This window comes from Myodes glareolus, chromosome 1 (assembly GCF_982192425.1).
Source record: "Myodes glareolus chromosome 1, mMyoGla1.1, whole genome shotgun sequence".
In the NCBI taxonomy this organism is placed as follows: Eukaryota; Metazoa; Chordata; class Mammalia; order Rodentia; family Cricetidae; genus Myodes; species Myodes glareolus.
The window spans coordinates 143573520-143597282 of NC_142026.1; the positions used below are offsets into that span (position 1 = coordinate 143573520).

Sequence of the window (23763 nt, forward strand, 5' to 3'; positions counted from 1 at the left end):
AAAGATTTCCACATCTGTAGCCAGATATGTCGATCCTATTAATTACTTCTCAAAATGTTGGTGGAAGGCAATGTGCCCCCATAAAGATAACAATTTTAATAATTCTATCCAGTTATGTAAGTGCTCACATACTGGATCAGATAATAATTTTCTGCCCCTGGAAAAGTTCCAGGCAGAGTTGATCCTAATAGATATTTTGGGGCTGATGGTTCAGCCCAGTTCAAGACCTGCTACAATTGTGCAGGCCAATAAAAAAAATAATGTTTTGAGGTTGGCTAATTCAGGCCAATATTTAGGCCGGTTGCTATGGCGCAGGCCAATAAAATTTGCTCTTTGGAGCAGAGACCTGTAGGTCTCTAAGTTCAAGACCAGCCAACGTCAATACTGACTGAGCTAAGTTTTGTTGAGTATTTGTTACTCCCAATATGTAACATGGTCCAGTTCATACATTAATTTGGGGTAGAGGAGCTGTTTGTGTGTTTCCACAGGATACAAAGCAATCCATTTGGGTCCCTAAATGTCTGGTGTGGACCGTGGATTCCGCTATTCAGAGACCTGAGGACAAGGCGAGATCAAGAAACCCCGCGGGTGCGACAGAGGCGGCAAGAAAGATGACAGATTCCTGAGAGATGATCCAGCGCCTGCCTTTGCCCCTTTCCCAGCTTCTTATCTTTGCTCTGCCTTGATCTGCCTGTTTAGCCAAGGCTGCTCTACCCCCTGAGGGGAGGCAGCTACTTCCCCTACCCTAGATTACAGCATTGAGTACTCGCGGCGGGAACCCTGCCGGTCAGACAGAAATACCATGAACATTCAAATTAATTTAAATTCTCGATTGGATGTTTTTGTTGATCTTTACAAACTGGGTGTGGATTTTGACCTCTGCTGGTCGCTGGTTAAGATTTTGCTGCTTTTCTCGGACCCCGAAATACAAAATTGCTAATTGGCTTTAATTTAGTTTGATTAGTCATTCCAGGGGTCCCATTTGCTGGTGCCGTAGCCTTACTCAAAAGGGCTCTGTTCAGAGCAAAACGTTTCAGACACTGTGCAAGCACAGTCTCTTCCAGGATTGCTCATGTGTATGCTGGAACATTTTCACCTGGCCAATGGCTTCAGGTCTGCCACGGCCTGGCCCTAATAGGCATTCACCTCGGAGTATCTTTCTGCATAAATATGGCTGGATTCAATGTATGACTAGTAAGCAATGACGGGTTTATTGCACGGGGGGGGCGGTCTCGCCTAAGACAGGGGGTGCGTTTGGACCTGAACACATTCCCGTAGACGGGTTTAGAGATCTAACCCAACGACCGACATGCCTAAGACAACTGCTAGTCATCATATTTTATATATATTTAAAGGGAGACTTGTAGGTACACAGGTTCCCCATTTTTCCCGAGGTGCTATGCAGGGCTGTTCTGCTTCCTGGTTCCACTGCATCAGCTTGAGGGTGTGGCATAGAACTGCCCTCTCCTGTTATGTTAATATCACCTACAGCCCAAGGGTGTAGCTCAGAGAGAACTCTTCTGTCATGGTAATTCCACCTGCAAGCAAGGTTCTCGCCCGCAGGCAAGGTTCCTGGGTCAGCTCTTCTCTGAGCCTGAGCACGCCCACCTGGCTTCCTCTTTTCTCTGTTCAGCTGCTGTCCGACCTTGGGTGCGACCCCCTGACTTTTCTCTTTCCTTGATCCTGATGGGGGGCTGGTGTCCTTTTGCCCCACAGTATATATACCCGACTTATGCTTAATAAAGCTGCCATTTGCCACTTGCTCCTCGACAGATGAGCCGGTCTCTTTGTGTGTGTGTCGTCTGTTCAAACCCCTAGGACATGTGTCCGTTCTCGTGGGCTCGAGTCAGGAAAGCGCGCTCCTGTTTTGAGGTTCGGGTGTCCACAAAAAAGTGCGGAAGCTTACAATAGAGAGGGAAGACTACTTTTGTGACCCTAGCTAGGAACACAACTGTAACAGAGTCCTTCCAGACGGGCTGGTACCTGTATTCCTAATTGCATGATCAAAGCAGGGGGAACTGCTAGCTTTCAATGGATTAACACTAACCTAGGCAGTGTATTAATTGATATGGAGCTCATTGCTACTTTCAGAATCTAAGTGTTCATTAAGAATTGCTGCTGTGCAAAAGTAACTGTCCTAAAAACCAGCCCCCTAACTGTTACTGTATAACTGCCAGTGCAGAGAACAATTGTCTATATATGAAATAAACATTCTTTTGTTGTTGTTCTCACAAGGGCCAGGGGAATGAGAGGTTGCTATGGGCAGCTGATTATCTGTAGATGCTACTGACATCAATAGTCAGGGTGGGTGTTGAAAAATCTATGGTGTGCACAACAGTCTCTCAAAGCAAATAATTATTCAGCCCAAAATGCTGACAGTGTCAGTTTAGGTTATCTTTGAGTTTTATGTGTTAAAGACACTAACTAGGTAAGGCAGGAAGCAAATTAGATACATTAGTGTATATGGGAGCAGCTCTGATGGAACTCAGAATCTGGGATGAAATACAACATATATTCTGCCTAATTAGATGAATCCACACAATGTTTATATTTAAATACTTTATTATCATTTCACAAAAAAAGCAAGTGTTTGTAGTTAAACATGCCGTTTAATTAGTGCTGGTCATATGCAAAACAAGTACAAAGAAAAATAAGCATTTTTCCCTTTACAAGTAACACAACACAATTTGCATATACAATATTACACATACATACTATTTTCAAAATTTTCCACAAAAGACGGATTAGAATACAAATTTAGAATTCTACCCACAAACTCAGACTGAAGGAACTGACGGTCTCTAGTGGTGTTTAAATTTTAAAAAAAAGTAATACCTTTTTAAGTTTCCAAGTAATTACTTTCCAAAGTATTTGCAAGAGACTCTTCCTTACAGCCACAAGGAACACTTGGCTTTAATCAAGACATCCCCAACTACAGTTTGTCTTAACGTTATTTGTTGATGAAGGCAAATGCTCCAATTATGTAGCAATTCTCCTCTCTCTCCCTCTCTCTCCCTCTCTCCCCCTCTCTCTCTCACACACACACACACAATTATTTTACTGATGATTTATACAGCCCAAATTCTGGAGCATTTCTTTGAGCTAAGCCATGACCTTTACTTCCTTTGAAGTATTTCAAATTAAAAGCAATTCAAGAATATCACTAATGACTACCATGACTAACTCCAAAAAGGTGGCCCTTTCTCTTTTATTTATGATCAAAGGTAAATGTGTCATGAATAACTTTTTCCTACAGCAGCAGGTATAAGTAACAACAATGTTACTAGGCTAATTTCCAACACATTCCTGAGAAATCTGATATGGTAAATAAGACATCTTTGAGAATTTCTAGGAGTCCTATCTATCACTCAATGTTTCTTAAATGGATATGGCAAATCTTCTTCATGGAATATTGGTTAAAAAAGTGAGAACAAAACAAAGCTAAGACACAGGAAGGATGGGGGAGGCATGTACATGCATTTTCTTTGAGGCAAACAAATGTGTAGTCATAACATTTACCATGTGGTGGAGGAAAAGACAATGTGAAATCTAAGAATGCTGAAAGCAAACATACAGGCTCAGTTGCATGAGATGCACACAGAAACACAAAGCTAACTAGGATGTAGCATTAGCTTAAATTTGTGAGTACAACTTAAGACAGAAACTAATAACAATAAAGGAACTGAAGGCAAAAGGGAAAAAAAAAGAATAGGGATGATTCAATTAATAGAGAACTAGGGAAAGAGATAAAGCCACACAAAAGAGTTCTGGGTAAGAAGGGCCCAATTTGCCCTGCCATCTGTGGATGATCTAGGATAGAAAGATCTTGCTTCTAAAAATCTTTTTGGGACCATGTTGTCTGTCAGTCACCAGAGGAGTAGCAATCATTCAAATGGTCATTTCTAATGATCACAATTACTTCTCCTGGGTACACAAAAACATGCAACAGAACTCTGGAGATAAATCTGAATTTTAGGCCTCACAGCAACACCATTCTTAAGAGCTCTTCAAATCAGTTACAGGAAACAAGAATATTGGCTCATGAGCTTCAATAACTTACCTCAAGCAGTGAGCAGATTTAAACACACTTTTACTCAGCACTGCCCTCTGATTTTCTGGTATTTACAAAACCAAAGCTGGCCTTTCACCATCTCACCATCTCAAGTTAAATCAACACTAGAATTGCTGGGTCTGATTAGTTTCCACAATGCAGCCACATCTAAGCATCTTCTCCCATCTTATTTGGTGCATACGCATTGCCACTATTTGATATGGAATCACAGGGCTACACTTCCAGTCATGTGCACAAGATGTAACAAGTCTTTGTTCTTTCCTAGGTGTATGTAGAAATCTTCAAGGGAATAAATATTAAGGGAAACAATGAAGACAAGTGAGAAAATTGAGTATGTATGTGTATATATTTGTATCCTTAAAAATATATATACTAGAGAATAACCGGGAAAAAACAAACCACAAACTAGTTAGTGCTAAGTGAGGAAATAGGCAAGAAAGGATATGCTCTATTATATTATAAAATTCATTTTCACCATGGCCTTTACAGTTAGGCAAAGGACTAAATACAAAATAAAATAAACAAAAATATTTATACTAAGAATAGTCTAATATCAAAAATATAAATTCAAAACAATTAAGTAAAAAAACACAAAACTGCTTTACTCACAATTGTCAACAGGCATAAGGGGATGGGGAAAATGGGAGGTATGTCATATACCAATCATCAGTTTTGATTAGGTACCCATTTATTCATGCAAAGGACTAGGGGCCTAATCAGTACCATAAAAATATATTTTAAAAGCATGCACTCTATCCCTTTTTCCTAACCACTACCAACCTAAGAAATTTCCCCTCCCCCTGCCAAAAAAAAACACAAGTTATAAAATTATTGCCTCTCTAGGCAATGAGGAAAAGGGAGCAGGGGAGAGTTATCATACGTCTGGACCTCCACGTTTCATTATGTACCTACAAATCCCAGCAAAGAACTGGTGCTATGTGGAATAACATATAGACTGTAGCAATTATTTATATACATTCAAAATATATGTACACCCAGACCCCTCCCCCCCAAAGCAAACAAAAGAGCTAGTCTACCACTGCCCATCAGGCAATGAGGGATAGGGAGTGTGGAGAGTTTTCATAGAATCAATCTCAGTGTTCATTAAGTAATATTCAAAAAAAACAGTCATGACAAGGACCAGGTCCAAAATGATGTTAACACCACAAGGTATTTACAATACACACACACACACACACACACACACACACACACACACACACACACACACACAGACATGGTTAACTTTTTCTCTAACAAACTGTGTTATAAGCAACAGACAGACAAAACAAAGACCCAAGCCCTATAGTACTCATACACTACTACAGTATGGCACAAGTGACAGAGTGAAGAAAGATGTTCCATGACTCTGGGTTATAGACTCTCACTTCATTTGACAATAAGTTGAAACACAAAAACACACTGGAAGTGAAATAATGAAATAACTGTTGAAAAACTTTTAAATACATTTAAAAAAGTAAAAACCCAGAACTCTTTCACCCCATACCCCTATGCCAAAGCTACACAACTACTCTAAAGCCATTGCCCAGACAGGCAATGAGGGAAGGGGATGGGGAGATTTTTCATAGAATGAACCTCGATATTCCTTATGTACCTAAGTGTCCACAGACAGATTTAGGTACAAATGAAGTTAACAACAACAATGAAAAGAATTAAAAATTTATATTTACATTTTTAAAGTATATACATACTCCACCCCTCTGGGTGGAAGAGAGTTAGAAAATCTATGCTATTCTACAATTGCCTACAGAGGCAATGAGGAAAGGGGAAAAGAGGAAGTTTTCATACATCCGGACCTCCACGTCTCATTAGGTACCTATATGTCCATGTAAAGGACACAGTACCAAATGAAATAATATAGTATAGTAACAAAATTATATACATTTGTAAGAGTGTATTTCCTGCCCTTAGTCCCCCCTAAAGCTAAGAAAAAAAAATGAAAAGAAAATCTTTCCCACACTGATGGAATAAGAATGATAGGACACTAAATTCAGAGCTCAATGGTTTGTCAGGAACCAAGTCCAAGTGAAGGACAGCTACCCAATAAAATGCAGTGACCAAGAAGCACATAGCAAAAGCACAGTGAAAGCATATGCCAGACCTCCACCTCCAGTAGCAGCCCCAAAGCACTGTCTGTGCTACTTGACACTCACTGCAATGCATGTCCAATGCAAGAGAAGGAAGAAACTTCTTAGAGAGATCCCCCACTTTCCTCATAAATTCACAAAAAGGACAGGGAAAGCAAGGAGGTAAAAATGCAGCAATAGCATGTTTATGCTTAAAAAGTATATACTATTGCCCCTAACTACTTTTCCAGCCTAGCAAAAACCAACCAAACAACAATCCTCAACACCCAAATCCAACTCTCAAAAAACTCAAAATACTTTAAAAAGTATTGCACCCAGACAATAAGAGAAAGGAAAAGAGGGCATTGTTATACATCTGAACCCCACTGGTACCTTCCACTCTGAGCACCTAGTGAATTTATATAACACAGTAGTAAGAACATATATACAGGCATTAAGTACACTTCCCTGCACACACCCATATAGCCATTCTAATGGCTATTGCCAACAGGCAACAAAAGGTGAGAAGATGTGACTGCTTACATCTAGTCTTCTACATTTCATCAGGTATTTTCACATGCATTTCCAGGGTATAGGACCAAATATAATTAGTAATAAAAAGTCACAGTAAGCAGTACTCTACTCTCTCTCACACTATTCCCAAACAAAACAGTTAGCTATTGTCTTAAGAGGCAACAAGGAAAAGGGAAAAATCTGTCATACTCAATCACAATGGTTATTAAGTTATCTATGCAAAGAAAAAGGTCTAAGTGAAATATATAAAAAATAGTATTGCATTTATAAATGTGCCTGAAAGGATAAGAGGCAACTTACATTCCCAAGACTAGAACAAGACAGTAGGCACTATTACTATTCTGTTATCGCCAATGCATTGGTGTGGGCTTGCATGGTTTATGTACACATCCACAAGAATGTATGGAGGGCAGCAATAAGTAAGTCCCAAATAGCAGCAAAATTGTTTCTACACACTTTTAAAAGAAACTACCTTGCTCCCCTTTTGAAAACTCATAACATCATTTCAAAAATTAAAACCAAATTACTCTATAGCTGTTACCTACAGTAGGTAACATGGGAAGAGGAAAGATTATCAGGGAGCAGTATTTCACTCTTTACCAGGACAAAATCTGTAAAACAAAATATAAAACAGACAAAAGTACATGTGTATGTCTCAAAAGTATCCATCACCCCCCCAAATTCCCACAAACCCTCTAAAAATTAATCACTTATTCTGCTAATTATTGTCCAACTAGGCAGGAAGGGATGGGGAAAAGAGTAGATTTGTCATACTTTGAGACCTCCACTTTTCATTTTGTACTTCTTTAATATTTCACAAATTTAAGAACAAAACAAAAGAACACAAAACCCAGAAAAATATATACCTGAGTTTTAAGAACTACAAATCAAAGAAGACAGAACATTTCCAAAAAAGAGAATTTATTCTGTATAAATAAAAGTAAGGTCGGGGCGGGGGGGGGGGGGGAATCTACATTATACCTATGATCCCAGTTCTTAGAGGCCCATATAAATCAACCCTTTCCTATCTGTGAACTCAGTCTGGGACTGCAGTCCTCAGTAATAGTGCACTTGAGATGTACTGTGCCATCTCTGAAACCTATGGAACACATGTTCATATATAAGTGCTCAGCAGTCTGGCTGAAAATTATCATTCTTGGTTCTTTAGATTAAGTACCATTAAAATCCAATTCAACAACAGAATATCAATCATGCAACAAACACAAAACTTAATTTTTATTTCTTGCTTCCTAATAATCAATCAGAAAGAATTGTTTGGTACCCAGTAAACCTGATGCAGCTGGATTTCTATTTTATACCCAGGACTCTTCTGGAAGCTTTTGTTCTAATAGTGGCTAAAGTCTCATAAAATGAAAACACACATGACAAAGAAAACTAGTTAGATAGAACCTGTGATAGCAAGAAAGTTTGTAAACACTGAACACTGACAAATACAATTTCATTTTTAAGGACAAAATGAGACAGAAGAAGGCACAAGTTTCTGGGGGTAAACTGCCATTACTTTATCATAGCTAACTCCATATTAGTAGAGTAAATTTACCTCTTCCAATTCCTAACTTTCAGATCTCCAAATGAATTTTTTTCCACAAACCTAGAATTTCTATTTTTCCAGTTCTATTTTTTAAAATAATCAATATATGCCTTCACATTACATTCAAGTACACCCTTTCTCTGCAGTCAACAGAACACTCTTAACTGCTACCCAATGATGTCAGGTATTATACTCAAAGCACAAGCTGACTCCTGTGAGTCAATCTTCCTTCCTAGAAGTACAGAATGCAAAGTAAATTTTGGAGGAGGAAAATCTGAATGCTACTAATATACCTATCAGACTATAAATGCTATCTCTCAGCCTTACATTCTTGACTTTGAGTTAGCTGTAAGAAGATGCACATGAGCAGGTTAACAAAACATGAAAATTTACAGAATTCTGTGGGGAAATTAAGAAGAGGTCTATGAAAATTAAAAACAATTGAGGTGAAGATTATTGGTAAGAGTGAAAATATTATGGCTCCAGTATCCTGGGAATGAATAGCTTCTGACAGCAATAAATCAAGAATTACCTCTTCTTCTTCTTCTTTTTTTTTTTTTTGCACATATCCTCATAAGACTCTATGTACAACACTGCACACCACACATATTCACATTCATACATGGAAGAAAGTATTATTTAAGACAAGATTTTCCATATGTAGAGTTACATAGATTTTAGGATCAATGCCAAGATGGGCAGGTAAATCTCAAGATTGAACTGGTCTTGAGAAGTAGCAAAAGTTAAACTCTGTATCAAAGTAGAATTTAGTAATACAACATGGTAAAAAACCAAAAAGAGGCAACCAAACCCACAAGAGTATTTTTCCTTCACTCTAAAAATACAAAACCCCCCTAACCTTCAGTATCAACTAAACTATCATTCATTTACCAAAAGCACAAAGGAAATAAAGATCTGCAATTAACTATTTCACGAAGATATCAAGATGATTCTGAGATTCTCAGGAATAACATTTTCTACTCAAAAACACAAAAATGTTTAGAAAAGACTAAACTGGGAACAAACACCAGGATTACAGTAGGCTATTTTCAGATTGTCAGCCATTAAAATTTTTTTATATAAAAATATTTTCATAAAATAAACTATAACTTTGTATTCAACTCCACGTACTCTAACTTTACAACAGCTGAATAAAAAAAGTGGTCTTTCTATGGTCTGACTGACTGTGGAGTGTTCTCAGTGTTCACAAATGAGTAATTCCCTTTTTATGTACATGGACAGCTTTCAAACAAAATATAGAATTCTCATGAGTTATTAAGAAGAAAACTTCTCTCCTAAGAATCAAAGAAACACAACAACCTAGGAATAAGTCTGCATAGCTCAAAAAATTCAAGTACAGTATTTCTCCTTCAAAAGGAGTGAAAACGCCCACATTCTGCTCTGGATACCCTCTCTCACTATTCCTTTGCTTGATCCTTGGCCACTGTTTAACATTAGTTTGGCCAAAAGAAAAGAAAAAAAGCTATTTTTTTCAACTAAACAAAATCACTGTTTTAAACAGTGAAAAAAAGAATTCATAGCCCACCACATGTTCAACTATTCCTTTTGCACATTCTCATTGTCCCTTTAAGGTACTATGGTGAACTTTAAAATAAAATGCTTTAATTTCTTGAGAAATGCTTCTAATATACATCCTAACATAAAATAAATAAATAAAAAAAACAAAACATGGGTATGATTCACAGAGAAAATGGTATGATTTGTTAGGTCAAAAGGCAACTTAAACAAATTATATTCTTGGTGGGAAAATAACGACAAAAACACCAGTGCTGCTTAACAGGAAGCTTGCGAAAGCATAGAAATACTCTTCTACAGCAGAAAGTCTTCCAGCAGGACTAACCAAGTGTATAGAGTCAGAAGGTACTGGAATTCATGAATAAAATAATGAACATTGACTCAGTTCAGAACACCTTCTTACAGTAGTGCCATAAAGATGAAGCTGAAAGTGTTAAATATTTGGAAAACTGAGATTTTGGACCTGTATGTTCATCTGTTCAATTCAACAGAAACAAGAAAAATTCTTTAGAACCTGGTTATTCTGCAGGAAAAATTATAATATAGATATAAACATTTTTAAAAGACCCCCAATCAGGGCAGACCTGCACACCTGAGGTCAGTTGTCTACAGCTGTATCTTCAATGCCTTTTTGCTTGATTCTTCCAGGCTAACTACCACATTCCAGGTGCATCTAGCAACAAGACGCAACAATTAGCTGACCAATCAACGGTCTGCAAATACGGTAGTTCTTACAGCAGACTTTCTTTGGTTGCACTGTGTCAGCAACTCTCTGGACACTAAGAAATGGAACACAATTTCAAATATGACTTTTTTCTCCATTTGTGTGTCCAAAGCAAAATTACTCATTGTTTTTGTAGATAGTGGGCATACAGGTGAATATAACTTTGTAATAAATAATTACTTACTGCCTACACACACTTCAGAAAAGACATGAAAAATACAATTGGGCCCTGAGCTAACTAGAACGCCTAACAGTGCAAAACAACTCAGTAGCATGCCTGCCTTCACTTCAACTTTTGCAAAACCAGCAGAGCTGTGGGCACCGGAAGGTCAGCTGTGTGTGCTACAGCCACAATGTCAGAGTTTTCAGATTTCTCGACATCCACTGGATATTCAGCTGAATAACTTCCAAAGCCTCTTGGACACAGCGAAGCTGCAAGGTTGCCTCTGACTGATTTTCAAAGAAGGCCTGGACCTGCAAACACCAGAGAAGCATTTGAAACAGGAAAGACCGAGGTTCCCCTGACCTTGTGATGGTGGCTCCAAGGTCTGACACCTTGGAAATAGCAGCCCTACAGCCAAAGCATTTGCATCAATCAAGTGTGGTAATATCTGAAGTGATTTTAAAAACAAAATCAAACTTTTCTTCATTGCTGGTGCCTTTACTCCTGTGTCTATTACTTCTTCTTTCCATATTATTTCTTAAAATAAAAAAAAGAACTCTGAAGAAAATTAAAGCAATTTAAAATTAGACTTGATAAATAAATTCACATTTTGAATGGAATTCTTCAAAAATAATTTCATTACTACTTCAATTATTTGTATTGAGGAGAGAGCAAGTAGTGCTGAGAATGGAACCAGAATTTCACTCTACCTCCTTGCTATACATGCAACCATTTAAAAATAATCTCAATGCAGAATCATTACCATTGATAAAAGAAGATGGAAGAGACTGGAATTAGCATGAAAAGTCTCTATTTCACTTAAACAGAGCAGCCTAAGGGGAGGACCATGCAGCTTTCTTCCTAGAATTTTGTACAACCAACCTCAGACAAATGTGCCTTCGTTGAAAACAAGTGAGTTGACCCAGCAACAATACTCTGTATGGTATAAGAGCCCAAATGGAACCTGAAGAAACACAAATATTAAGAGAGAAAAATTAAGCAGGTTCTGACAACCAAAGAACTGTTCTAGTGCGTGAAGGAAATGTTATATTGTAAAGGCAGAGTAAGGTTTTTCTCTTGGAAATACAGCCCAGAAGTTGGGGTGTCTTTGCACACTACTGCCAGTGGGCAGGAAAGGAGGCAGGAGCTTGGGGTATTCAGATAGAATTTTAATCTGGCTTTCAAAAATCATCTATACCCAGAAACATTATTATTGTTTTAAGAGAAGAATGAAGCACCTACATGTGCTACCTAGCTAAGTGTGGTTCCTTAACTGATGCCTTGGCAATCAAGAAATAGTTCTAACACATATAGCAACTATTCTGAAATAGTCTGGGACTGTGCTAGGATGAGCAGCTTGTAAGGTGTACTTGGCCTTGACCAGTGTTTCAATGGACACTACTGCTAAGTGCAATGCTTCTAAATATAGAAAGTTGTTGCTTAAGAAGTGTTTCCCCACTTAGGACAAATCAGAACCCAGAAGCCAGCAAAGCACTGGGGGCCTATTGCAAATGCACAGTCTGAGGATATGGAATTCAGTCATTCCCCAAGGATCTTACTATTGCAAATGCACAGTCTGAGAATATGGAATTCAGTCACTCCCACAAGGATCTTACTTATGTACAAGCTTATTCCAGTTTTCTTTAACAAAATCCCATGCCAGCAAATGTCCAGGAAAGTGTCTGCCCACTGTTCTGATGATAAGTGACAACTTTTGTGTTCGGATGATATCACCATCAAGGCTACTTTTCATTAACCTGAAGGAAAAAAAAAAAAACAGATTTAGCCTTTAAAATTATTGTATTTGAAGTGATGACCAAACTTGTATTAGCACTGGGTTCCAATGAAAACCTCTACTGATTCAAAATAAATCAGGTTGGACTAGGCTAAGATTAGTACACCAGTTAAAATCTGCCAATTATTTTAATCATCATGATACACATACTTTTGTTGTTATATAATGATTTACAACATATCAAGGAAAAAATTCTGCAACTTACTACAATTTTGGAAACTAGCACATTTTCTGGTTTTTCAGGTCAAGAATACTTAGCCTGTATACTTCAGCTTGCACAACCACAGACCTGATACTATTAAAAAACAAAGGAAAAGAGGACAAGGTGAAGGGTCCTAAGAAGCATTTTCACATTTTACTCTCTGTGTTCAGGTGCTGTTTGTATATGTATAATGGGAGTTTATAGTATGCTGTGCTAAGGTCAGAGTCTAGCCATTGCTTTAAAGATAATGCTTATTTACAAAGTATCACTTAGAAAGTGGATCTGGGCAGGGTCCAAGGATGCCTCTGGGACACTGTTAGGATTTAGCTGAGTGAACGTATATAAGAGAAGCAATGAAGCTAAGATGCTCCCTCTATCCCTGGTATGGCTTTCAGTATCTATGTCCTAAGGTGCATATACTTTGAATCTCCTTGGACACTTGAGCCTTTAACTCTGTCTCTTCCTGTTCTTTTTGTCAGGTCTTACTGCCTTTCTTTCACCCACATGATGTTTCCATTCCTAGGTCAGGTAGTTGGACATTAGGAAGAAGTATGAGCAATAAATTCATAGGAAGATAGAAAAATAGTTCTCTTTTTCTGAAGTGTTTACATTTGCAAAGTGACAGCAGGAGTAGACTGATATCTAGTACAGCAGATTTTAGCACATCATGCCAAGGGAGGACAACATTTCCCAGCAGGGCACAAATGGGGTTTATGATTACTAATATCTTCAAATCTCTCAAATAGAGTGCATTCTGAACCATCTGTTAAGGTTCAATCCTCAAACTGAAGCCCAGTTCATGAAAACTCATCACAACCTTGCCCAATTCAGGTCTACGAACAAGTCGGTGAGAGTTCAAGAGAAAACTAGCTCCTGTCCTAAAGAGCAAAGTGCTTTTATCTTTTGGTTTCTCTGTATCGTATTCTTTGAATGGTTCCATACCAGTATAGTTTCTGTACATCCTCTGAGCTGGCAAGAGCTTCAAGTATTTTGTTCTTTTCGGCTTCAGAGCCCATGGAGGAATACATGCTTAAGAGGAATGACCAGCCTGTCTCGGTTCTTGCTCCAACTTTGAACACAGTGGTCATGACATCAGTAGGCAGGCTACAAAAGAGAGTGAAACATGAGAATAACAAGGAAAAATATCTGACTACAAAGGCAAGGAGCTGACTGGTAGTGTTTCTGGGTCCAAATAATAATTGTAAATCTTCATACAATTTTTAGAAATGAGTAAAAAGGTAATTCAATGATGCTACCTTCCTATAGTTATGACCTTAAAGAACATACGTTGAATTTAATATAATAATTATTTACTGAGAAGATATGTGCCTGCATACTGGGAAGGAATGAAACATACCCCTTTCTCTGTAGGAGATCATGGGCTATCCCAAAGTACACAGAATAACTATATGTATTATAATATAGTGTGCTAAATGTGATTGTATAAATAAAGCTGCAAATGTATGTTTGGGAGGCAGGAAGGGGATGAAACCCAACTGCCTTTACTTAGGTCTCAGAGCTAGGACAGATTTCAGAACCTTATTCAAATTTCCTGTCTCAGCTTTCCAAATATTTTAATCATTGCTCCAAAATGTTCAATTAGGAACCTGGAAAGAATTAATCATATCCAGAACATTTCTCCTAACTGCTCACCCCACCAGTCATTTCACTTCTAAATGAGAGGAGACAGCCATCATACTCTGAGAAACAGCTGTTACCAAAACCTCAGAAAATTAAGGTTTTCTGTGGAGATATCGTGCATCACCACCATTTAAAGTACTTGCCACACAGCATGAGAACCTGAGCTCAGTAACTAACACCCAGGTACAACAGAACTGGGTATGGGACATGCACTTGTGATTCCAGTGCTGGGCAGTTGGAGACAGGTGGGTAGAGATCAATGGTAGAGCATTTGTCCAGAAAGTGTGAGACTGTAAGTTAGATCCTCAGCACCACAGGGGGAAAAAAGTTTTAAACACAAACAAACAAAGCAGAAAACTAAGCAAAAAATAAAAGTGCTTGTTTTAATCTCAGTACTCAGGAGCAGAGGTAGACCAACAAGGGTTACACAGTGAGACCCTATCTCAAAACCAAATCAACCAAACAAAACCAGAAAACACATGGTGGCGATGTTGTATAAAAACAAACAAAAACAAAAAGCAAAAGCAAAACAATACAAACAAACAAACAAAAAACCCTGGAATGTTTATACTCTGTTGGTGGAAACATAAAATCACATAATTACTATGGGAAACATATCATGAAAGTCCTTAAAAATTAAAAATGGAGTGCTAGGGAAAATAGTTAAATCAGTACAGTGCTTGCCGAGCATGTATGAGTACTTGAGTCTGATCTCCAGAACCAACATAATAAAGTCAAGGGGTGGTATAAACTTGAAATCCCAACATTCAGGAGACAGGCAGATCCCAGGGGCTCTCTGGCCAGTCAATCTAGACTATTTAGGGGAAGTCACTATCTAAAAAAAGTGTTTCTGAGGACTTAACACTAAAGATTGTTTTCTGGCTCCCTACACATGTGTACTCACACAAACACACATATATATGCACATGATAAAAGAAAACAAATAAAAGTTCTCTATGATCCAGCAATAGCACTTTTGAATATACACCGAAAGAATTTAAATCAAATTTGCCAAAGCTAATTATATGCTCAAATTCATGGCAGATTTGCAATGCCAAGAAGCAGAAGCAATTCAAATCTCATGAAAAAGATGTATTAAATATGGCACATGCATATAGTGGAATATCATTCCTTCCTTCTTTAGGAAATAATGAATGGAAAGACCCATTCAAGTAGATGTGTACTTCACCTCTGAGTTCCGTTTGATGCCATCCAAATGTCAAACAACTTTGTGGCCTCAGTGGCACAGTTATCTAGGTTATGGGCACAGGCAAATTCCAGCAAGGCTGACCGAAGCTCTCGAGCAGATGGCGTGCCCTCATCAGTCCAAGCCTGCTGCTGGATTTGGTTCTGGAGCAATTTATATATTCTGGTCTATAATAATGAAATATGATTATAATGGTATTAATAATTCAATAAATCATGAAATCAGTGCAACTACATATATTTTCTCCAAGATTTACCCAATAAGAAAAAATGACAAGATATTGTTTATTAAATATTAACTGACATATAAAGCCTACATTTAGCTGGTATGAAAGTATCCAATAACAAAGCTACAGACAAGTAAGACTTAAAAATGATACAACTAAACTCAGGAAGATTTTATGATGTCTACACTGTAGAGAACCTTTATTCTGTGTGTACCTGACTAAAAGCTACCTTCCTTCCTACCTAAAATATCATCTAACTGCTGGAATTTCCTTGCCTGATGACTTCTGAATTGACAAATTCAAAAATAAGAGAGAGAATATACCACAATTACTATTTATTGCAATAAATATAGACCAGGCTGGCCCTGAATGCACAATTTTCTTGCTGAGATTACAAGTAAATGTTACCATGTTCTGCTAAAATACATTTCTTTACTCATGATTTAATGCTTAAACATATTTAGCATACCACCTAGTTTAAGGTCATAGCAAATTAACCTAAAAAAACTTAAAAGAAAATGAGGTTTCTAGGTAATAGTATATACTCCCATTTTTAATGTAAAATAGTCAAAGTTACAGAAAAATGTAAAAATAGATGTATAGTGCACATCCAAATGTTATTCATCTAGATTTATGTTTCTAACTCTTCATTTTTGTGTACATGGTACACTATTTTATTTTAGTAGAATTGTTTGTAAATTATAGTGACAATAAAATTTCATTTATATATACTTAATCTACATGTGATCAAAATACCCTGTGGACAATTGTTCAATCTCATCTGCTATTCCATACAATTCATTGTTACAGTCAGTTCTGAATGAGAAGCAATTGTGAAATATATGTGTATCATAGAATTAGCAACCCCCCCTTTAATCTCTCTCCTACACAGAAGCATAAAAGCTATTCACAGAATATGGAAGTCCTTTCATGTTGCAAATTATTGTGCACCACAGAGGGAGAAGATACACAGATTTAACAGTACTGTAAGAACTATGCATCCAGGAAATCCTAGAAGAAAAAAACTTTCATATAAAATGCTTAGTTTTTTTTCTCTGTAAAGAATATCTACAAGCTATACATAAGGAGGATCAAATTTAAACAAACAAAATCGACTGATGTCCCTTCTCCTCAGTAACTCAGCACCAGTGAATTTCTCCTTACAGTTACTTTACTATCACCACCACCGTCCTACCTGTGCTGGCTACTTTTATGTCAACTTGACATAAACTATAGTTATCAATGGACCCTCAAATGAGAAACTATCCCAGTAAAATCTGGTTGTAGGCAGGCTGGCAGAGCATTTTCTTAATTAGTAATTGGTTGGCTAATTTGTTGGAAATACAGTGAAAAACATTTTTGCCCAAGTTGCTTTTGATTGTTGTGTTTCATCACAGCAACAAAAACCCTAACACACTACCTCATCCCAATAATAAAGTACCATAGATGAGTTATGAAAAAACTTTTAATCTCCTAAATTCAGTTTAAGTTCTTTCAAAGTATTATGCTCTTCTTGAAGGTCACCATCCATCCCTAAAAACAAGAAGAATTGGTATAAGACGTTCTCAAGGCTTATGATAACACATCAACTTGCCTTTGTTTGTTTAAAGACAATTAAATAGAGACTAGATACTTTGTGGAATGTTTGAGGTGGTAGAGTTTGAGAGTTACGGGGAGAACGTGGAATTGGAAGATACTGGCCATGCTAGCTGTCAATGCAGGGCATTCTACTGGGCTCATGTGTCTGTATTGGTACCTGCTGTCTTTAATTGATCAACCCACTCAAAAGCATAAAGACAGCACTATCCCTGATTATTGACACAGATCCTATGTCTACTGTTTTTGTCCCAAAAGAATGAAGAATCAAAGAAAATTTAAAGGTACTTATAATCAGAAACAAAGAAACATTATGTGGGAAAGTTACAGCTTAGAATTCTATCTTCATAAACCTCAGTGGAGAGACACAGCAACACCAGTGAGAATGGCACTTTGAAGCACTGGAGCAGAAAAAGCCTGACACTTGAGGATGCTTAGACTAAGCTTTAAGCACCCACACCCCACAGTGAGAGGGCTTGATTTTGCTAGTCTTCTTATACCAAATGATTAAGAGAGATTCTCAAAATATTTTAAGTACATCTGAAAATATGATAAACATTTTACTAACATAATTCTACTTTCCTAAAAATCCTGCTATTTTAAATGTGACTATTTAAATAAGTGAATCAGGTTATGTCTTCAATATTACTTATATTAATAAGAGTATAGTAGGTGCTTCAAGTTGCCTTTGTCTCATAAAATGAAATACACTTTTCATATGGTTTCTAAATTAGCCTCTTGAAGTTAAGGTGATTAAACAACAGGATTTAACATTATTTTCATTAAGAATGGCAAGAAGAAGAAGGTAATAAAGAGATGTGTCACACAAGCAATAAAATGCAGCAACAATAACAAAATTATTTTAAAAATAAAACAGGAAAAGATGCTGACACTTGCTATATATGAAATTTTGATTTACTGTTTTAATTTTACATCAATACACTCAGGGAGGTTCTTTCCCAAGTTAACGAAATTTCTTAAAAGTGAATTGCCAGTTTTATTGTAAAGGTTTATCCCACCAATGCTTCATATGTAAGAGAATGACAGATTTGTAAGTTATAAAACAGGAATATGGCTAAAACCAGACATTAACTTTAGATGTTAACAATTTAATACAATTCAAATGTACCTCCACACCCTACCCACCATACCACAGCATACTCCACAGAATGCTGTATACATCATGCATAACTTTCATAACAAAATGACAAATTAATCTGTATAGTGTTCTGGTTATAATGACATAAATATTAATCAGACACCAATACTAAATACCAATACACTTGAATATTTGACTCAAGGGCTTGAAAATGCCTACCATTCCACTTCCTAACTACATTGTGGTAATAGTTTTGATGCTATCAAAATCCCCTAAGAATAAACAAGAATTTTAAAGCTTCCCTTCTTTGTGAACTAAAGTCAACTTGGTATTTAACTAAGAATTTAAGATGAAATAGTACTAAAAGGGTTCAAGACTTAGAAGCAGACACCAAGTCTCCCATCCTTGCCCTTTACTCATCAGTTCCCTGAATTCTAGTCTATAATATGTTCCAAACAAATACCTGAAACCATAGAGGATGAAGATGCAACAAGAGACAAGTTACTTGAACACCAACAGGAAAATATTCCAAAGACCCAATTTGCAATTTCAGCAAAGGAATAGCTTGAGATAATTATCAAGTGCTTCTTAAGACTAATCTTAGATAGAACAGGGAATAGTATATGGAAGAAAGGCTTCTGCTACCATGCAATTAACTACCTAGATAGCTTTAAAATTCTGCCTCCCTTCAGGGTATTTTTTAAACCCTTCAAAACAGTGTCCTTCAAGAGTGGTTAAAAATGAGTGATGTGTAGTAGTATTGTCTGCTACTACTGATACCACATGGAGTAGTATACCTTCCCCCAGTTCACATAACCTTACCTGGGTACAGTGTCTCTGTAGACATAACCAAGTGAAAATGAAGCTATACAGGGTTACTATGGGGTCTAACCTAAGGGTTGGTATATCTATGACAACTGTCAAATTGGGGTACAAAAACACAGTACAGTGCCTTGTCAACAGAGATAGGACACAAATGACAATAATTTAAACAAGAAACACAAGGATTGCTAGCATTCACTTAAAGTTAAGATAAAGTAGGTAGTAAATTATCCTTTACAAGACAGTCTACCCTGCCAATACCTTGACTTCTAGCCTCCAAAGGCATAATAAATAAATTCCTGCCATTTCTGTATATCAAGTTTGTAGTAATAAATTAAGGCAATACTAGGAAACTAATATACTACCTTAATTATTATTGAAGTATCAAAGGTAACAGCTGAACACTATCAGGTGACTGGTTTTAAGGTGAAGTCTAATACTAAGTCGAAGACTCCTTGGAAACTGGTACAGTCACTGCTACGTACCAGCATCATTACTCATGGGAGGGCAGTCGGTAACAACTCCTAAGGAGGTAATTTTCAGAACATACTACATTTTAAAAAGACCACTAACAAATTAATAGGAGATCTATTTTCTAAAAGACTTTATTTTAATGTGTGCAAAAACAAAAGAGGGTTCCCAAAGATATTTTCCTTTTAGATGGCTCCATTTGATAGCAGTCAAATGTCTATATTTTAATATTCAAAAATACTATTTCATATAAAAGCTGAACCAACTCTTCATCATAAGGATTGGCACTTTTCATCCAGAGTGGAGATTTTTACAATGAGCAAAATAAAGAAATTGAAATCTAACCATTTGATTTCTTTTTTTTTTAAATAATTTCTTTTCTTCTATTTTTTTAAAAAAGAAAACAAACTATCTTTTTTTCACTTTACATACCAATCCCAGTTTCCACTTCTTCCCCTCCTCCCATTCTGTCCACCTAACCCCCACCCTATCCCCCGTCCACTCCTCAGAGAGGGTAAGGCACATTGCTTTGGGGAAGGTTCAAGGCCCTTCCTACTATATCTAGGCTGATTAGGTATTTATCCAAAGAAAATAGGTCCCCCAAAAACCAGTACAAGCAGTAGGGATAAATCCTAGTGCAACTGCCGGCGGCCCTGCAGTCTGCCCCAGCCATACAACTGTCACCAACATTCCAAGGGTCTAGTTTGGTCCTATGCTGGTCCTTCGCTGTCCGACTGGAGTAGGTGTGCTCTTAACTGCTGAGTCATCTCTCCAGCCCTGTTTCATTTTTTAAAAGGCATGTAAAGACCTGAATAGAAATTCAAATATCAGTATTAAAGGTAAGTTACAAAAGAAACTGACAAAAGGAAGACTTACCACCAATCTTGAGGCCAGGTCCATGTGTCCCAGCTTTTCCAGGAGGTTATAAATGAGGCCTGTCTGGAACAGGGCTTCAGTGATGGGTGCAGTGTGGGTCTCATTTCTAAGATAGTCAATCAGATCAAATGCCATCCGAATAGGCACTTTGCCAAGGCTAAAGAATAAATTAATAGGAAGTGTAAATTTGCTGAGATACACATAACATGGAGGGAAACTTTAAAGTGAGTCAGTGAGTCTGCAGACAAGAAACTTACGTTTATGTAACATTAGACCAAGTTAGACTCATGTAATTATATTTAAGCGGCTCACAGGTAAAGATGCATTTTAACATAGACATACAACAGCTCATTTTTGGATTTAGAAGTCACCTATTATTTGCTACTGACTTAAGTATCACACAGGCTTGGAAAAGATGACTACTATTGATTTTATTCACTTCAATTTACCACAAGATTGGGAGTATCATTCTAAATCAGTCAGTATCTGAATCAGAAAACAGACAGATTTCATTTCTTGCTGTAATAAGCCTACCACATTTGTTAAGACAAGGTCCATTGTGAGTTTACAGTGAGTAACTTTTAAAAACTAAGCACTTATGTGGGGAAGAGAGGTAAACCTCTGCGACATTGAAGTCAAACTGTTCTACACAGCCAATTCTAGGCCAGTCAAGGCTACACAGTGACACTCCTGTCTCAAACAAACAAACCCAATAGGCAGTTTGTAGAAGTTATAACAGTAATATTTGAAAGGATTTAACAAGGCTACTTCATATTTAAAACACAAGCCAAAAATGGAAAGTAATGATAAGTATTCTTTGTGTTTCTAGGCCTAGAATCAATCCAAAATTGTAAATTACTCAGAAGATACCTTTATTAAAGGCCACTGCCATTTTTGGCTTTGGGTTTCTATAATGTACATAGTAGCTGAGGAGGCAAGTCACACACATATAAGGATGTTCCAGTTATTAGAGATGCTATTCAATCAATAGGTTAGCACTAAGCTTTAGACAGAAGCCAACTACTTCTTGAAGATAATTCTCTCATGAATTAATGTGAAGTTTGAATTCCTACAATATTTTTACTGAATAAAGTATGTATCCTGCTTGTTGGTATCTATTCTTGAACTAATAGTTGATCCTGTTTTATGCTACCTATCTATTCAATGTGTTTACAGCTGGTATTTCCAATACATTATAAAATATCTGAAAACCATAAACAGATGCCTACATTTTCCAAATCTTCTAAAACTATATTTAATAGTCAATATATACTTGTTATTTTAAAATGTTTTCTGAATTGTTCTTTACTGCAATTACATCTTAAAAAATAACAATAACAATGTAAATCAAGTATACTCTACCCTGCAAGTTCAAAGATGTTATTGATGAGGTTGGCTCGGTCTTTGTCACTGAGAACATAAGGATTTCTTTTTAACTGGTTGATTAGAGCTGCCCAGTCATCATCAGCATAGTGAACTATGTAATAACCAGTCATATTTGTGTTGACTTTGACCCACTGTACTTGCTCTGTAAGATTGATGATACCTAAAAGAAAGGAAAAATTAAATCATCAAGAGAAAAAACAACATGGGGCTTTGGTTAACAAGGCATGTTTTCATATCCATGATTCTTTTAAGAAACTAAATGCCTGCATGCTGGTACAATATGTTTCACACGTCAATGAAGTTTGCTAGTCAGTCATTTAAACATTATTTAATCCTCATAAATTATGAGCTCTAGGACAGGCACTGGAGATCAAATGATGAAGAGAGCAGAGAGACCTGATTTTCAGGTCTGATAAAAACACCCAGATATAATATCACTTAAGTGTCACTGGTGGAAAAAGAAAACAAACCATTCCATGGAAGCACACAGAAATATTGCACTCTGAAGGGCAGTCTGCAGAGGCTTCATAAAATACAAGACCCTAAGATGCCATTCTTTTAACTGACTTTAGGAAACACAAATCTTAAGAAAATATGCACAGGAGAGATGGTGGGAAAGGACAGTGTGAAGAGTAGAGCAACGGTATATAAAATATGTCTTATACAAAATATGTCCCTTCTCAACTTTTGTCTTTTACTATACTAGTTAGGAAAAAATGTCATTTAGAAAATACTTCAAGGCTAACAAAATAAAAATTCGGAAAGGCTTAAGGTTTTGTTAGGCACAAGTTAAGAAACAGTTGAGTTAATTGATGGAGGAGGGTTATCTGTCTATTGTGTTATTTTCATTGGTCAATAAAGAGACTGCCTTGGGCCCTTGATAGGACAGAAAATTAGGCAGGCGGAGTAAACAGAACAGAATGCTGGGAAGAGGGCAATGAGTCAGAAGCCATGGAACCAGCCACCAGGTCAGACATGCTGAATCTTTTCTGGTAAGCCACCACCTCGTGGTTCTACACAGATTATTAGAAATGGGTTAATCAAGATATGAGAGTTACTCAGTAACTAACTCTCTAGAGATAATGGGCCAGGCAGTGCTTAAATGAATACAATTTGTGTGTTGTTATTTCTGGGACTAAGCTAGCTGTGCGGGAGCTGGGTGAGGCGAAAAGCAGGCCTGCCCGCAACTCCACACTACAGTTAATTATACTAGTTAGGAAAATATGTCAAAATTTAGAAAATACTTCAAGGCTAACAAAATAAAAATTAGGAAAGGCTTAAGGTTTTGTTAGGCACAAGTGAAGAAACAGTTGAGTTAAAATAATAGAATAGTGCCAAGTATTTTTTAACACAAATATACATACATATGTACATGCATGTGTGTGTGTGTGTGTGTGTGTTTTGAAAGAATTGTTAAAAATGCCAATTCTTGGGGGGGTAGGGGACAAAATATGCAAACAACAAGCAACTGACTACAGAATATACTGACTTTTCAATATGCTTAGAATTACTAATAAAAACGTTATTAAAAGTTGACAGCAGGATGTAGGTGCAGCAGGAGATCATGCTTGAAACGACCTTGAGGTTATGATTTGCTAGAAAAAAAGCCTTGTGTGTTCACTGATCCTTTACTGCTAACCTCTCAGCTGATATAGTGAAGTACCTAGCAGGAGATTACAAATCTTTACCAAATGAACGAATAAATGACTAAAGTCATTACAAATAGTTTCAAATCATATTAAAGTCTGAATGATAAATTATCTTATCATCTTAA

General features: G+C 37.0%; 1 protein-coding gene across 1 annotated transcript in view; it reads right to left on the minus strand.

The window, feature by feature from the left end:
* Positions 1–2544: 2544 nt before the first annotated feature.
* The window catches only part of Lnpep (leucyl and cystinyl aminopeptidase), a 98977-nt gene continuing 77758 nt past the window's right edge, over positions 2545–23763 (minus strand). The window contains exons 12-18 of the mRNA XM_048421785.3: positions 21966–22149; positions 20604–20760; positions 15496–15680; positions 13608–13769; positions 12285–12425; positions 11551–11632; positions 2545–10979 (exon numbers count right to left, since the gene is read on the minus strand). Coding sequence (XP_048277742.1) covers positions 10848–10979; positions 11551–11632; positions 12285–12425; positions 13608–13769; positions 15496–15680; positions 20604–20760; positions 21966–22149 — 1043 coding nt within the window. The 3' untranslated portion in view covers positions 2545–10847. The remainder of the gene's footprint in view (positions 10980–11550; positions 11633–12284; positions 12426–13607; positions 13770–15495; positions 15681–20603; positions 20761–21965; positions 22150–23763) is intronic.